Below are 15,517 nucleotides of genomic sequence, written 5' to 3'. Positions count from 1 at the left end.
AACGCGAACTTTTTTTATGTGCCCAAAAATAATACTTAGTATTCAAAAGATCTCGCGCAAGGCGTTTTGTAATTCGGCGATGAGTTCATCCGGATAATCGACGATGAGCCTATGCGGCGTACCCCAGTACTCTTTAGCGATTCCTGTTCCCTCAACGTCTTCGTCCGTGTACAAATTCGGGTCGACGCCTCGAATCCATTTCTTCGCGCACCTAAATTTGCCGTTGTTCGAGCACAATTCAGGCCAACGTTCAAAATCCATCGCGTGGTATCTCTTATCGTTTTTCGCGGCCACGCATAGCATTGGCGACTCCAATCGCTCGTTCAAGTCGTATTTCTCCGTCGTTACTTTGTAATCGTACGTTTCGACTTGAACGAAATCCGATCGAATGTTCGGTAAAATCCTCGTCTTCATATCCTCGGTCATCTCCGGATTAGATCCGTATCTTCTCTCGAACGCCTTCCAAAACAGTTTTGCATCTGTAATTTGCGCAATTCGCGGTGCTATGATATCTGGATCGTAATATTCCGAACACAAATGGTTCGGACGATTCCCGCAACACGCGACCAAGCTCGGATTCGCGCACGCGTCGTCTCTTTCGAGACGTCTCCCTAACTCAAACGCAATCCATGCGCCCAACGAAAAACCGAACAAAACGTACCTCTGCTTCGACAACTCCTTCGAAAACAGCGGCTTCAACTCCGCCATCATCTCGTCCACCACCTCGTTTACGCTTTCCAAAGCCGTCTCGTTGTACCGACTGTTTCGTCCTTTCATCTCGATCGGTATCAATCTCACTCTCTTCTGCGTATTTTCTTTCAACAAGCACGTGGTCAAATGGTTCCATTTTTTTCCGTGATAACACCACGCCCCTAAACCTGCCTGAGGTATCATTATCAAATTGATCACGTTCTCGTCCTCGAGCGAAATGTCATCGACGTGTTCGCGAACGATGTACTTGGACTCCATGTCAGTGTTTTGTCTCTCTCTCTCTTTTTTCTGAAGAGAAAATCAAAGCGTTTTTTTTTTATTAATAATTTGTTGAAAATTTCTCTCGCATTTTTTGTCCTCAACCACCTCAAAAGAAATCATGGCGTGTCCTTTGCGACACTACCTGGGCTATTTCTACTGGCTCGCCGCGTTCGTCGGCGCGATTGCCGTGGTGTTCGGAATGAAAGATTCTCGACTTTACGATGTTTCTTCGGGTGGCAGCGACGAGAGCGCGAGTAAGACTGCAAAGAAGAAAAGGTAAAGAGAGAATTGGAAACATTGAAAGAAGGGTTGATTGGTGGAGGGGAAAAGGCAAAGAGCAGACGTTTAGAGTGACTTAAAGTTAGTATTAGCACGTAGCAGAATGTGATTTTTAATGTGATTTAGTAGTAGGATGTTTTTATATTGTCATTAAAGGTATAGCCCATTCTCTGTCTCTTCATTGTATTCCTTCTTTCTCTTTCTTTCTCTCTTTCTTTAACACCGCGCGACGCCATTTAGCCGTTTCTCTTCATCCAGCGATCGCATATATGGTATTAAGACGGGGCACCTAAGTGCGCGCACACTCTCAAAACGTCCGCGAAAACACCCCCTGCGGTGACTTCGGCGCCCGCCCCGGGGCCGCGAACCACCAACGGTCCCGCTTCCGTGTATCGCTTGGAGATGTACGAGATGATATTATCCGAACCTTTCAACTGCGCGAACGGATGATCTTTCGGGTACTCTTTCAATTGCACCGAGCCTTTCTTGTTCTCGACGTCGACGACGCCGACGAAAATGAGCTTGTTCCCGTTCGCTTCGGCGGCGGCCATTTTCGCCGCGATTTCGTGGTCGTAGTCCGGGAGCTTTTGCATGAACTCGTCCACGGATTCGACGTTTTGTAAAGGTTCCGGAACTAACGATTCGATCGGGATATCGCTCAATTCCAAGGATAAGCCGCACTCGCGCGCCAAAATCGTCACCTTTCTCGCCACGTCAACACCGGACAAATCATCTCTCGGATCCGGTTCCGTGTACCCGTTCGCTTTGGCCTCGGCGACGACGTCGGAGAATTTCTTATCCGGCGTTAACGTGTTGAAGATATAACTCAACGTCCCGGAGAAGATGCCTTGAATTAATTTGATGTCATCACCGGCGTCTTCTAACGATTTCACGGTGGAAATAATCGGTAAACCGGCGCCAACGGTGGCTTCGTAAAAGTAATGCGTGTACGAATCTCTTTGAATGTTTCTCAAGGACTTGTAATACTCGTACGGTCCCGAGTTGGCTTTCTTGTTCGGCGTGACGACGTGAATACCTCTGCTGAGCCATCCTTTGTATTGCAACGCGACGGCATCCGAAGCTGAGCAATCGATGATGACTTGATTCGGTGAGTTGGATTCTTCTACGTGATCGGTGAACTTTTCGAAATCCGCCGCTTCGTTTTCGTTGGAGTATTTATTCTCCCAGTCGTCCAAGTCGATGAAACCGCCGGTTTCGGCCAAGTGCATTTTGCTACCGCCGGAAATAGCGACGACGCGTAAATCGACGCCAAATTTATCCAATAAAGTTTGTTTTTGCTCTTGCATTTGCGCCAACAAGGTTTTGCCGACCAAGCCGGGACCGACGATCCCAACCGATAACGGAGTTCGCGAGGCGTAGAATCTTGAGTGCACGGCGTTGACGGCCTTGATGCAATCAGATTTCTTGATCACGACGGTAATGTTGTATTCACTCGCACCTTGGGAGATGGCGATGACGTTGACCGCGGCGGATGCCAAGGCGGTAAACAACATCGCCGAGACGCCCGGGACGTTCGCCATATTTTGACCAACCGCGGATAAGATGGAGCAGTTGTTCAAAGCGACGACTCTCGAGACTCTCCCAGCGGCGATAGCCTTCTCGAATCGCTTGTTCAGCGCCTCCACGACTTTGTCGGCTTCGTTTTGGCGAACGGCGAAACAAATCGAGTGTTCCGAGGACGCTTGCGAAATCATAACCACGTTACAGTTGGCATCGCGAACGGTACTGAAAACCGCCGAGGCAAAACCTGGAACACCAACGAGACCGGTACCTTCCACGGTGATTAAGCACACGTCGTCGATGGTGGTAATACCTTTAATCAACTCGCCCGCGGTGGACACGCGACTACCAACATTTTTCGTGCCTTTTTTGGATTCGTCGGCTGGAATCTCGCATCTCGCCGCAATCAATGTCCCCGGTGCAGATTGATTGAAGTAGTTCCTGATGCAAATCGGAATTGAATATTTCATAGCCGGTAACGTCGTTCGCGGGTGCAAGACGTTCGCGCCAAAATACGCCAACTCCCACGCCTCATTGTAGGACAAGCGTTCCAAGCATACGGCGTCTTTCACGCGTCTCGGATCAGAGGAGTACACTCCATCGACGTCGGTCCAGATGGTGATATCGTCCGCGACGAGTAACGCGCCAAAGATGGTCGCGGAGTAATCGCTCCCGTTTCGTTTCAACGTCGTAGGAAACCCCTCCGGCGTAGACGCGATGAAACCGGTGCATACGACGATCGTATCTTTATCGAGGCTGCCTCTCATGTGCGTTAAATGATTCCACAAATCCAAGCGATAGTTAGACTTATCGTAATCCACGTCTACGCCTCCGTCTTCGGCTTCGGTCACTACCAATATTTCTCTGGCGTCGATCCAATACGATTTTCCTCCTTTACATCGAATCGCCGCGGCGGTCAATCGCGCCGTCCACAACTCCCCGTGACCAACCACAAAATCCGCAAACGTTTCCGTCGAGCACCCTACGATAGAAATCGCCTTCAACATCGACCCTAAATCTTCCAACTCTTTATTAAAAGATTCCATGTACTTATCGAATTCCTTCGGTATCGTCAACAAATCCGTCGCCGTCGTCGTGTGTTTCTCTCTCAACTTTTCCAACTCTTCCACGTAATCCCTCGATCTCGCCGCCGCCATCGTCGTCGCGTTTATCAAGCAATCCGTCACTTTCGGTTCCGATTTCGTGATCACCCCCATCGCGGATACCACCGCGAACGTTTGGTTCCCGTTTTTCGCGCTGTCGATGAGTAAGTCGCAGACGCCGGATATTCTCTCCGAGGAGCCGACGCACGTGCCACCGAATTTATGCACTTTCCAACCAGCTTCCGCACCTCTGGGGAAGGTGGTGACTTTCTCGTCCGGTAACGTATCCATAAAGGCTCGCACGTCCGCCGGTACCGCTCGCGAAAAGACGCGAAGACTTTTTTTATTCCCGCCATTCCCTTTATCTCGTTTCCTCGCATTGGACGATGATTTTGACGATGATGAAGTCACCATCTTCCCGTGAGTATTCTTTCGCCACGACAGCGACGCCGTCGACGACGACGCGGACGACGACGCGCTCATAAAACGCATCATCATATATATATATATATACAAAAAGTAGTGTTTTTCTCCTCTCTCTCTCTCTCTTATATATCTCTGTGTTGGTATTTATCTCATCGGAGGGACGAGCGAATGCAGAAATCTGGATGCGCGAAAACCTCAAGACGAGAAGAAAAGATAAAGTTGTGTGCCATTTTTCGTCTCGTCCCAGGAAAAGGATTTGTGGCGGTCAATTAATACTACTTTTTTTTACTCCCATATATATAATAAAGAAGGGGTTTTGAAAGAGCGCTGCTTCTTTTGAGAGACGTGTCCTTTCTCTCATCATGTCCAAAAAAAGAAAAAAAAAACTCTCTGCAGAAGAGTTTTGAAAAAACTTTGAGAAAAAGATTGGAACGAGAGAGAAGAAGAGATCTCACAAATCATCATCATGCGGCTTCTCCAACTCTCTGTCGTCGGGGCGAGACAGACGAGTTCCGAGTGCGCGTCCACTTCTTTTGTTTCTTCTTGGAATTTTAAGAACAGAGGACGGAATGGAAAAGGAACTGGCGTTTTTGGGGGGTTTGAAGCGTTCCAGAAGAAGAAATTAACGCGCGGATTTTTGGGCGGGAAAAAAAGATACGATGATGACGATGGGATTAACGGTGTCGATGTCGCGAGAATGATGGGAAGAGGAAGAGGACATGTACACGTCGTTCGAGCGAAACAGACGACGGAATTGGAACGAGATCGCTTGGATATTGAAATATCGAGCACGTGGGACGAATCCATGGAGGACGATTTCGAGTTCGACGAAGACGGGCAGTTATTGGACGCGTTCGGGGAGGAAATCGATACGACGGAAGTGAAGAAGGCGATTCCTGGCGATTTTTATTCCTTGATTCAAGTGCCGAAAGACGCCTCCTCGGCGGAGATTAAAAAGGCGTACAGGAGGTTGCAGAAAGCGTGTCACCCGGACATCGCGGGAGAAGCTGGATCGGACGTGTGCATTATTTTGAACGAAGCGTACGATATTTTAATGGACGATACCGCGAGAGCGGCGTACGACGCGGAGATGAAAGAGCTGGAACGCATGACGCAAGAGTTTATGAAACGAGGCGCCGCGGACGAAGAAGACGATGAAGGAGGCGGGTATACGGGCGAACCTCTCTCGGAATTCAAAGGCAAAGATCCCGCGATCGGGTACCCGCGCGCGGTATTCGTAAACGAGTGTCAATGCATCGGATGCAAACAGTGCTGCCACTCGGCGCCGAAAACGTTCGCCATGGATGATCAATTCGGCCGCGCTCGCGTTTTCGCCCAATGGGACGACGAAGAAGAAGACATAAACATCGCCATCGAATCCTGCCCAGTCGATTGCATTCACTTTGTCAAAGAAAACAACCTCCCAATTTTAGAATACGCGATGTCGAAATGCGAACGCACTTCCGTCGCCTCCATGATGTCCGGCTCCGCGCGAGTCGATGACCCTTTCGACGTCGCCAACCAAATGATCCGCCGAGGCGAGGAACGCTACGGCCGATTAGGCCTCGACCCGAACGAAGCGTTAAAAGGTAAATCATTAGTCGGCAGAATGAAAAAACGAATCCGAGACGCGTGGTTACAACTCGGCGAGAAACCTCGATTGGCGTGGACTTCGTATAAAATATTCAGAGGATTCGGAAGCGAAGACGAGGAGTACGACGTCAGCGTCGACGATTTCGGCGAAGTGAGAAGGAAAAAAACAGACGAGGAGGAGAAGAAGACAAAGAAGAGCCGGTGGTTTAACTTTAATTAGCAGTGTGTAAGAAGATCGTAAGTAGCCCTTTGTAAACAACAACTTAAGCGTGTGTGTGTGTAAAATTTTCATCCAAAGAGCTCTCGTGTGCCGTCAAAAAAAAAGCATGCGGTTGTGCTTTTCGACATCAACATCCTCGTCTGCTTTCCACCATCATCGCAGCAACTTTCACAGAGCGCAAAAGACGAGTTCTTTGATCGTCGCGTCGTCTGAATCGTCGTCCAAAATGGAGAAGACTTCTCTTCTGGCCACGCCTCTCAAATGCATGATTCCAACGTGCGTCTATTTGGATTACAACGCGACGACGCCTATTTTCCCGGAAGTGTGTGACGAGATGCTCCCGTTTTTGCGCACGCACTTTGGCAACCCGTCCTCGATTCACGCGTACGCCGTGCCGTGTTCTGTAGCCATCGATGTAAGTCGAGAAAGAGTGAGAAAAGCTTTAGGCGCGACAAATGGAAAGAAGGAAATTGTGTTTACAAGTTGTGGCACTGAAAGTGATAACCGAGCGATAGATATCGCCTGCGACTTGTTCAATTCTTCCGCGTCGTCTGATGAAGCAAATTGTGTTCTTCCGCACGTGATTTCAACCGCGGTGGAACATCCAGCCGTTCTCGTGTATTTAGAGAGCGAGCGAAAGGCGAAGCGACTGACGTACTCGTTAGTGCCGGTAAACGAGGAAGGCGCGGCGGACGTCGAGGCGTTCGAGAAACAGTTGGCGGAGTTTCGCGACAGAGTGTGTTGCGTGACTATTATGCAAGCGAACAACGAAACGGGCGCTGTGCAACCGGTGAGAGCGTTCGCAGATTTAGCGAAAGCAACGAATCCGAAAATTTTGGTGCACACGGACGCCGCGCAGTCGTTCGGGAAGGTGAAGCTGAATGCGGATGATTTGAACGTGGACGCGATTACCATCGTGGGACACAAAATTGGCGCGCCGAAAGGCATCGCGGCTCTATTTTTGCGGGAAAGTTTTCTTTCTGAAAGAACGAAAGAGATCGATAGTAATGGTGGTAACGTTGACCCGTACAGATCGTTTTTAAAAGGCGGCGGACAAGAAGGCGGGAAACGCGCAGGCACGGAAAATGTCCTTCACATTGTCGGTTTAGGGAAAGCGTGCGAAATTGCGGACGAAGAGTTTGACGCGTTTGTGGCGCATACGAAACGCATGCGCGACTTGCTTTTCGAAAAATTAAAAGCTTCGACAAAAATCGGTGATCGAGTGTTCGCCAATGGGCCGAAAGACGACGCGAAACGTTTACCGAACACGCTTTCCGTCGCCATCGAAGGTGTCGACGCAGGCGCGTTGTTAGTAGAATTAAAAGATCGATTGGCCGCCAGCGCTGGCGCCGCTTGTCACTCGAGCGAAGACGGCGGAGGCGCAATCTCTGGCGTCTTACTCGCCATGCGTTTAGAAGAAAGTTTAGCCAGAGGTACTTTGAGATTGTCCGTGGGAAGACACACGACCGAGGAGGAAATTTCGAGAGCCGTAGAAGCCATCGAAGCCGTAGCGAGTAGACAAATTGAAAATAAATGAGGTCGCCTGTATTTTTATTGCCGCTTCTCCGTGTTATTTATTACATTATCGCAATGTCTAATGTTCTTTTCTGCTACGTTTCTTCTATTCGTCGTCGGGGATGAGTGTCGCTCTCGTAAACTTTACAGCGTGAGCGCTTCGTATTCTTCCGCCAAAAGACTCTTACTCTTCCCTCTCCTTTTTTCGCGTTTAGTTTTCGCTCGCTCCCATCCACCGCCGCCGCCATAATCGTCTTCGTCTGCGTTTAGTTGCGCATTTTTGTCGTCGAGCCCTTTTTCGTTTTCGTCCTCGTTTTCTTCTCCTTTACGGCGGAAGGACAAACTCTCCCTCTCTTTCCTCTCCTTTTCTAATTCCTCCGTCAAACTCTCGCACGCAAACTCGATGACTTCATCGTGACTCATACTCTCCATCTTTCTCCCTTCCTCTATCGCCTTCTTCAAATGTCTTCGAACTCTCCCAATATCTCTCGCGAACCCGGTCTTCTGTGCAATCTCAAAAATCTCGCTCTCCGCGTCCGTGATCAATCGCAACGAAATCGGCCCGCCTGGAAAATCCGAATCCGCGGTCCCAACCATCCTCGCGCTATTGTAATGTTCGCACCCTCGATCCGCGTCGTACGCTAGATGATACGCGCAATCCTCGTCCATGATTTCCTCTCTCACCGACATGTCATTATTTCTCATTTTCTTCTCGCCGCCGCCGCTACTACTACTCCCGCTCTCGCCGAAATACGGCGACAACACCCACCGCGGCTGCCCCGCTCGATGCACGCATATCCGCATTTTCAACAACCTCGCGCACGCTTGCACTTCCATGTTCCCGGCCCACGACCCATCTTTCCTCATTCGCGCTAAATACACGGACCACTCCTCGTCGTCCTCGACGAACGGCCTGAAGTCCTCCTCGTGTTTTTCCATGTACTCGCACACCTCCTCTCTCACGTCCAAGTGGTGAATCTCCGACCCATCTCTCTGGTCGCATATCGCTCGAAAGAAACAGTTCCCGTCCGCGGAGACGTCTTTTAACGTTAAATTGACCCTGTGTAATTGCTCTCGGAGGATTGCCATGTCGTCCGACGACACGGAGGAGGCATTATTCTTCGCATTGCTACTGCGAGAAGCATCGGTATTCGTAGTGTTGTTCGTGTTCTTCTTCTTCTTTCGATTGTTTTTCTTCCCCTGCATTTGTGCTTTTGCCTGCGAACCGACAAAACAACGAGAGAACAAAAACACCGAGGAAACGCGTTTCTCTGCTTCCCGTTCTTCCTTTAAAGCAGTGTCACCGAAACTCTCTGCCTTCTTCGTTTATTGTTCAAACGCGCCTCCTCTTTTTCTTCTCTTTTCAAATCCTCCGTCAGACGCTTCTTCTTCTTAAAGCCGCTAAAGAAAGCCCCTTCGCGCGTTATGGAAAGAATGGAGAGTTTTGAGTCTTGAGTTCCTTTGCAAAAGAAAACAAACGAAAGAAAAATTCGTCATTTTTGATTGCGAAACAACAACAACAACAACAACATCATGCCACCGAAGAAGAAGACGACAAAGACGACGAAGGCACGAACACCACCACCAGCAGAAACGAAGAAACGCAAAACGCGATCGAAGACGCCTCCTCCTCCTGAAACGACGACGACGAAAACAGAGGGAGAAGAAGAAGAAGAAGAAGATGGTAACGGTGCAATTGTTGAGACGACGAAGAAACGAAAGACTTTGACACATCCGAGGAAAGAAGGCGTGAGCCGAAGGCGGACGACGTCGTCTCTTGAAGCGCCGATTGTTTTACTCGAAGGACACGCGGGTGCGGTGAACGACGTGAAGTTTAGCGCGGACGGGAAGTTCATCGCGACGGCAGGGAGCGATGCGTGCGTTCGGTTGTGGTCGTATGATTTTGATGATGAGGATGAAGACGAAGAAGAAGAAGAGAAAAAACCAAAGAAGAAGAAGAACAACATCGAAAACCGATTCATTTTAAGAGGACATAAGAACGCGGTTCTTTCGCTGGCATTCCTCTCCGATCAATTTTCGATCGCTTCTGCGAGCGCGGATAAATCGATACGCGTCTGGGACGTGGAATACGCAGAGCAGGTGAAGAAGTACGATAAGAGTCACTCGAGAGCGATAAACTGCGTGAGCGCGAACGAACGAGGGACGAGTTTAATCGTCTCCGCCTCGGACGACGGGTTTTCGAAAGTTTTCGACGCGAGAGTGGCGAAGAAAGAGGTGATGCAGTTGAAGCACAAGTATCCAGTCGTGTCGTGCGCGTTCAGGCAAGATGGGTTAGAATGCGCCACGTCCGGGGCGGACGGGATCGTGAGAACCTGGGATTTACGATACGCGACGAGTTTTCAAGAAACCACGAACGAGGAAGTTCGAGCGCGAGTGAAGAATGATGTGTTGTGTTTAGATACGAAAATGACGGCGTTGACGATGAAAGAGGGACACGAGGATATCGTCACTGGTCTCGCGTACTCGTATCCAGACGGATTCGAACTCGCCTCGGTTGGGATGGACGGCAAGTGTAACTTGTTCGATTTAAAACCTTTCCGAGAAAACGCCGACGCGAGAGTCGAAATGACGTACAAAGGCGTCCAAACCGATTTCGAAAAGCGCGTGATCAAGTGTTGCGCGAGTTCTCCTTCAATTTCAGCGAACGTGTCCTCGAAACCAACGTACGTCTCGTCCGGTTCAGCGTGCGGCAACGTCTTCGTCTGGGACCAAAAAACCGGCAAGATTAAATACAAACTTCCCGGTCACAAAGGCAGTTGTTTATCCGTCGCGTTTCATCCGTTTGAACCCGTATTAGCCAGCGCGGGTGCGGATGGGAAGGTGTTCTTAGGTGAGTTAGCTTTGTAACGTTTGCATTCATTGATATGATGAATCATTATTATTATTATCGTTAGTATCGTTATTATTTAGTATATTATGAACCGAGTGGAAACTTCACAACACCGAGCGCACCAGAACACCGAACAAAAACGAACGAACAAAAACGAATGCCACAAACAACAACAAAAGCATTCGCCGGTGAAGCCGCGTCTTTCCCTTCCTCCCCTCCTGCATCTTTCGACAAATCGAACCCGTACGAAGACCCAGTCGCGTTCGTCCAACAGAGAGAACACGACACTCGAGAGCGCATGATCGACGTCGAAAAAGCGAAACTGATCCGAGAACGTCTGCGAGAGTGCTACCGAAACGAAGGCGTGAACCATTTCGAAAACTGTAAAGACTTAGTCGAGAAGTACACCGAGGCGTTCGAGGGGAAGAGTTTCGCGCGGATTAATATCATGAGAGATTCTAAATAATAATTCAGAGAGCGATTGAAGTGAGAGAGCGAGCGAAGTCGTCGCCGCTCCGTGTAGTAATTAGATAGGGAAAGAGGGGAAAAGATCGAGAGAAGAGGTTGGAGTTCTCTCCCGACGACGACCGTCCTCCACCGCGACTCTTCTCAAAGAAGAAGAGAGAGAAAGCGCTGAGTAGGTCGTCTCGAGAGTCCATTGTTTTGTAGTTGTACTAGTTTTGTAATTGATATACTCCATACGTTATATGTTTAATAGTCTACTTTACGAGAGAAAGAGACACGAAAGGTCCTTCGAGAACTTCATTTCGTGCGAACACTTTTGCCGCTTCATTATTTATTTATTTATTCGCGAGGAGAGAGAGCTTCTTCGAGGAGGAGGAAGAGGAAGCGGAGGAGGAGTTGTCTCTCGTTTCTGTTCTTCTCGCGCGCGAGAGAGAGAGAGCGTTTTTGACCTCTCTCTCGTCTCATCGCATCTCGGGAAAGATTCTGTTGTTGTTGTTTCGCTCGTGTGTGTTGTGAAAGGACGCGAAGATACGAATCACCATCCGAGAGTATTGAAAGAGCGAGACAGACCAGAGAGACACCGCGCTGGCGAGTAATACGTGATGCCGAAAATGCTCTCGCGACACGTGGGTGCCGCCATCGCCGCGAAAATGAACGAACGCGCAAAAAGGGACGATGAAAGGAAAAAGGAGGACAAGGAGGAAAGAAACGAAGAAGAAGAAGAAGAGAGCGAAGAGGGGGAGTTTTTTAAGCGAAGAAGAAGACAATCGTCGATGCATGCGGCGTCGTCGAGAGAGGATGAAAAAGATACAGCAGCGCAGACGATGATTCGAGTGAAAGATCACAAACGACCCGGGATGATGCGGACGGTGACGTTCTTTAGCGGGAAGAGCGGCGGAGCGAAGACGGCAAATCCGGCGGCGAAAGCAGACGGAGAAGAAGAACTAGAGGGAGAAGAGGAAGAAGACGAGTATCAAGTGGCTTTAGATCGAAAGGAGGAGCTGGACGTGTTGATGGAGGATTCGTTCGACGTTTTGTTAGGCGAAACCAACGACGATGGTGCGAAGGAAAGTCAAACGTACCTGAGAAGAACGAGAACGCACGCCGCCGCGACGACGACGACGACGAGGAATGTCACGAAGACTTCCTCCGAAGATAAATACAGGAAGGAATTTCAACGAAGTAAAACTCTCGTGCATCGACGAACGCCACTTGATATCGTGGACTCGTTTGTCGATGACGGCTACGAATACGGAAAGAAATCGATGATGAAACGAACGCAAACGAGGGGAGCGAGTCGGTACGAGTTGCCGAACCCAGAGAACACGTGGTATCCAACCTTAGATATCGTCAACAAAGTGTTTAAGAAAATTTTAAACGCAGTCGCAAAGAAGTTGACAAAACAGGACACGAAATTAGGGAAATACGCGAGCGGTGTGAGGAAGAAACAGGTCAAATGGACGATGGAGGTTGCGAAAATTGAGCCCAAACGAAGGCACGACGACGCGGACATAAGAATGGACGATCGGAACTGGGTGCGAGGCTCGAGATTTTTTGAGTTTTCGCAGACGAGATTCTTTACGACTTGGATCGCGACGATGGTTTTTCTCTACGTCATCTCGGAAGGTATCGATAATTGGGTCGGGGTTGCGACGGTGAACCAGATTGGCGGGTGGCGCTTGGCGTTTTTCAACGCGGTACAGCTCATCATCAACATAACGTTTCTGATTGAAACGATCGTTAAAATCGGTGGTGCCGGGCCGGTGGTTCGTATTACGCACAAAGAAATAGTTTACAACCACGAGTTCGAAGAGGAGACGGAGAAAATAGAGGAGACGTACCGATTAGCAAAATGGGAACCGTGGTCGTATTTCTTAAACTTGAGCAACATCTACGATTTCTTGGTTAACGTTTTAATCATTTACGGTTATTGCGTAGACGCTTTGCCGGGCGTTGACGACGGATGGTTGAGTCCCGGGAGAATCACCGCGTTTCGATTGTTGCGAATGATTCGCGTGTTGAAGTTTTTCTACTCGTTTCGAACATTTTCGGTGATTCTATCCGGTATCGCCGCCGGGATCAAAGGTATGGGGTGGGTGGTTATTTTACTTCTCGTCGTCATGTACGTGTACGCTGTGTTAGGCGCCACCTTATTTTCAGAGACCGACCCGATGCACTTTCGAGATTTAGGGATTTCGTTTCTGACTGCCGCAAACGTAGCCACAATGAACGATTGGCGGACATATTTGATGACGACCATGTACGGATGCGAACACTTCGGATACACCGAGGATGATTACATGGAGTACTGCCCGTATGTGTTAGATGACGACGGGGAAACGAAAATCTACGCCGAGGGGCAACCAATCGTTGCCGGCATGTATTTTCTGTCCATGATCTTAATCGTTGGTAACATCATGATGTCCTTAGTTATTGGTATCATTACCGCGAAAATGGACGAAGCGAACGAACACGTCGATCAGTTGAGAAACGAAGAGAAGAAAGAATTCACCTCGAGAACGATCGGGGCTGTCTGGAAATCGCGCAAATCGTTAGACGATAGTTTATCACTCGTACACTACAACAAAATCATGTCCATTTTGCACTTGTTTTCGGGCATCATGGATGACAAGGAGAAAGATCAATTTGGTACTCCGGATTCGCGAATGGAACAAATACAAAGCTGGATGGCGAGAAATATAGTCTCCACGAAATGGTTCGAATCTCTCATCATGCTCGCGATCATCGCCTCGGCCGTTATTAGCGGATATGCCACGCAATTTTCGCGCTATAGCGATGATCACACGATGGTAGACAACTCCCCCAACTGGATTAGAGACGTCGAGTCGACTTTCATATATCTCTTCTTGTTTGAAATCGTAATCAAGTTCACCGTATACTGGGATCCGCCAGTGATGACTTTTTTTACCGGGAGACACAAGAGTTGGAACATATTCGATTTAGTCACCGTTCTGGTAGGTTTAGGCGGTGAGATTGCTGAGCGTGCGTTCGACGAGGCGCAATCGTTAGCGTCGTTTACAAGAGTCGTCAGAGCGTTGCGTTTGGCGCGTTTGGTGAAAGTCATGCGTATGGTCCCGCAATTGAACATCATCATTCAATCGTTAGTACTCGGAATGCTTTCTCTGATTTACGTGATGATTTTGATGGTGTTTGTATTTTACGCCTATTCCATTATTGGTGTAGTGTTATTTTCCGAGAACGATCCGTTCAATTTCCGAACCGTTCCGGTTTCCTCTTTGACGTTGTTTCAAGTATCCATGTTGGAAGACTGGACGGCCGTGTTATGGGTGAACATGTTCGGCTGCGACGTCGATAAATTTGGCATCAAAGACGACGGCGTTTACTATCACAACCTACAAGAAATGGAAGAGGATCCTCCGTATCCGTGCGAACACCCGAGAAGCAATCGAACAACCGCGTTTGTGTATTTCTTCTCGTTTGTGATTATCAACGCGTTGGTGTTCGTTTCCGTGTTCATCGGGGTCATCGTCAATGGGATGCAAGAAGCTACGGCTTCGATGATTATTCAAATCAACTTGAAACGAAGAACTGATGCCATCAAAGAACACTTCGAGGTCGGGATACAAAAGTTTAAAGATTTAGAAAATACGTTTCACTTGATGAATTGGAAAGGTCACCAGAAGATGAAACTTTCGCACGTTGAGGAGCTTTTGACAAAGGTCCAAGTCGAGCACAAACCGGGATATTTGCGACGCGTGATTCAACTGTGGAGCGCTCAGAATAGGAACTCAGTGGCGAACAAAATAGTCATAAGATGCCACAACGCTAAGAAAGCCGCGACGTATAGCATGAAAGAAGGCAAGCTCGAGAGGATTAGATCCATTCCAGGTGGAGAAAATTCGAAAGCAAAAAAATCGATACCGATGAGCCCGAGAAAGACGGATACCAACACCGTCCGCAGTCGAGATCACATCTCCTTCTCCGAAGGTCTGGAGCAACAAATTCAAAACGACGACGCGAGCAAAACATCGAAAATAGCCATCGATTTCCCAGATTTCATCTTGCTCGTTTGCTTGTTAGAACAAGCTGAGTTTCTGGAAAAGTCGTACGCGCTCCACCCGAACTCGGGCAAAGAAGGCTGGGAAAGCGAGTCCTCCGTCGTTTCGGACACCAGCAGCGAAAGCGAATCCGACAACAACGAGGACGAGGACGAAGAGGAAGCCGAGCGCAAACTCCAAATCCAAAAAGAGGAATCCATCCGAATGCGACTCAAAGCCTACCGATTAGGAGGACACGAACGCGCGCAGGACTCCTCCAAGTTCCGCAAACCGCCTCCCCCCTCCTTCTCCGGCCATGGCCATCCGTCGAAGCGCGTCTTTCGTAAACTCAAATTATTGGCGAAACAGTTTCGCGTGCGAGCGGAAAATACGTTAGTCAACGTCCAAGAGAAGTTGTTCGAGGGGAGTAACCGAGTCATCGGAGAAATAAAAGTTTAATACTGCAGATGAAATATTTTATACTCGCGTAGTTTCGATTTTTTCTTGCATCGTGCGTGTGAAAGAATTTTGCTGCCAAATTTCTCGCTTCTGT

At 48.8% G+C, this 15,517-nt stretch overlaps 9 protein-coding genes across 9 annotated transcripts; 6 read left to right on the top strand and 3 right to left on the bottom strand.

Annotated features, from left to right (window-relative positions):
- Positions 1-42: 42 nt before the first annotated feature.
- Positions 43-969, bottom strand: Bathy10g00950 (thioesterase; the record flags this gene model as incomplete). The annotated part of the gene is made up of 1 exon (XM_007510454.1): positions 43-969. One exon carries the CDS (start codon positions 967-969, stop codon positions 43-45), a length of 927 nt encoding a protein of 308 aa, XP_007510516.1.
- A 121-nt stretch (positions 970-1,090) lies between these two features.
- On the top strand, positions 1,091-1,252 carry Bathy10g00940 (unknown protein; the record flags this gene model as incomplete). Its single annotated transcript, XM_007510405.1, has 1 exon — positions 1,091-1,252. One exon carries the CDS (start codon positions 1,091-1,093, stop codon positions 1,250-1,252), a length of 162 nt encoding a protein of 53 aa, XP_007510467.1.
- A 274-nt stretch (positions 1,253-1,526) lies between these two features.
- On the bottom strand, positions 1,527-4,289 carry Bathy10g00930 (bifunctional aspartokinase I/homeserine dehydrogenase I; the record flags this gene model as incomplete). Its single annotated transcript, XM_007510437.1, has 1 exon — positions 1,527-4,289. One exon carries the CDS (start codon positions 4,287-4,289, stop codon positions 1,527-1,529), a length of 2,763 nt encoding a protein of 920 aa, XP_007510499.1.
- A 478-nt stretch (positions 4,290-4,767) lies between these two features.
- Bathy10g00920 (predicted protein) lies at positions 4,768-6,114 on the top strand (the record flags this gene model as incomplete). The annotated part of the gene is made up of 1 exon (XM_007510421.1): positions 4,768-6,114. The coding sequence occupies one exon, from the start codon at positions 4,768-4,770 to the stop codon at positions 6,112-6,114; it is 1,347 nt and encodes a 448-aa protein (XP_007510483.1).
- Positions 6,115-6,340: 226 nt separating this feature from the next.
- Positions 6,341-7,651, top strand: Bathy10g00910 (cysteine desulfurase; the record flags this gene model as incomplete). Its single annotated transcript, XM_007510688.1, has 1 exon — positions 6,341-7,651. The coding sequence occupies one exon, from the start codon at positions 6,341-6,343 to the stop codon at positions 7,649-7,651; it is 1,311 nt and encodes a 436-aa protein (XP_007510750.1).
- Positions 7,652-7,773: 122 nt separating this feature from the next.
- Positions 7,774-8,835, bottom strand: Bathy10g00900 (predicted protein; the record flags this gene model as incomplete). Its single annotated transcript, XM_007510380.1, has 1 exon — positions 7,774-8,835. One exon carries the CDS (start codon positions 8,833-8,835, stop codon positions 7,774-7,776), a length of 1,062 nt encoding a protein of 353 aa, XP_007510442.1.
- Positions 8,836-9,162: 327 nt separating this feature from the next.
- Bathy10g00890 (U5 small nuclear ribonucleoprotein 40 kDa protein) lies at positions 9,163-10,497 on the top strand (the record flags this gene model as incomplete). Its single annotated transcript, XM_007510584.1, has 1 exon — positions 9,163-10,497. The coding sequence occupies one exon, from the start codon at positions 9,163-9,165 to the stop codon at positions 10,495-10,497; it is 1,335 nt and encodes a 444-aa protein (XP_007510646.1).
- A 140-nt stretch (positions 10,498-10,637) lies between these two features.
- Bathy10g00880 (predicted protein) lies at positions 10,638-10,946 on the top strand (the record flags this gene model as incomplete). Its single annotated transcript, XM_007510485.1, has 1 exon — positions 10,638-10,946. One exon carries the CDS (start codon positions 10,638-10,640, stop codon positions 10,944-10,946), a length of 309 nt encoding a protein of 102 aa, XP_007510547.1.
- A 601-nt stretch (positions 10,947-11,547) lies between these two features.
- Positions 11,548-15,423, top strand: Bathy10g00870 (Ion transport protein; the record flags this gene model as incomplete). The annotated part of the gene is made up of 1 exon (XM_007510604.1): positions 11,548-15,423. One exon carries the CDS (start codon positions 11,548-11,550, stop codon positions 15,421-15,423), a length of 3,876 nt encoding a protein of 1,291 aa, XP_007510666.1.
- Between the last annotated feature and the right edge of the window lie 94 nt (positions 15,424-15,517).

This window comes from Bathycoccus prasinos, assembly GCF_002220235.1.
Source record: "Bathycoccus prasinos genomic : Chromosome_10".
Lineage (NCBI taxonomy): Eukaryota > Viridiplantae > Chlorophyta > Mamiellophyceae > Mamiellales > Bathycoccaceae > Bathycoccus > Bathycoccus prasinos.
The sequence above is the reverse complement of the archived record's forward strand: the minus strand, read 5'-3'. Positions and strand labels throughout refer to the sequence as shown.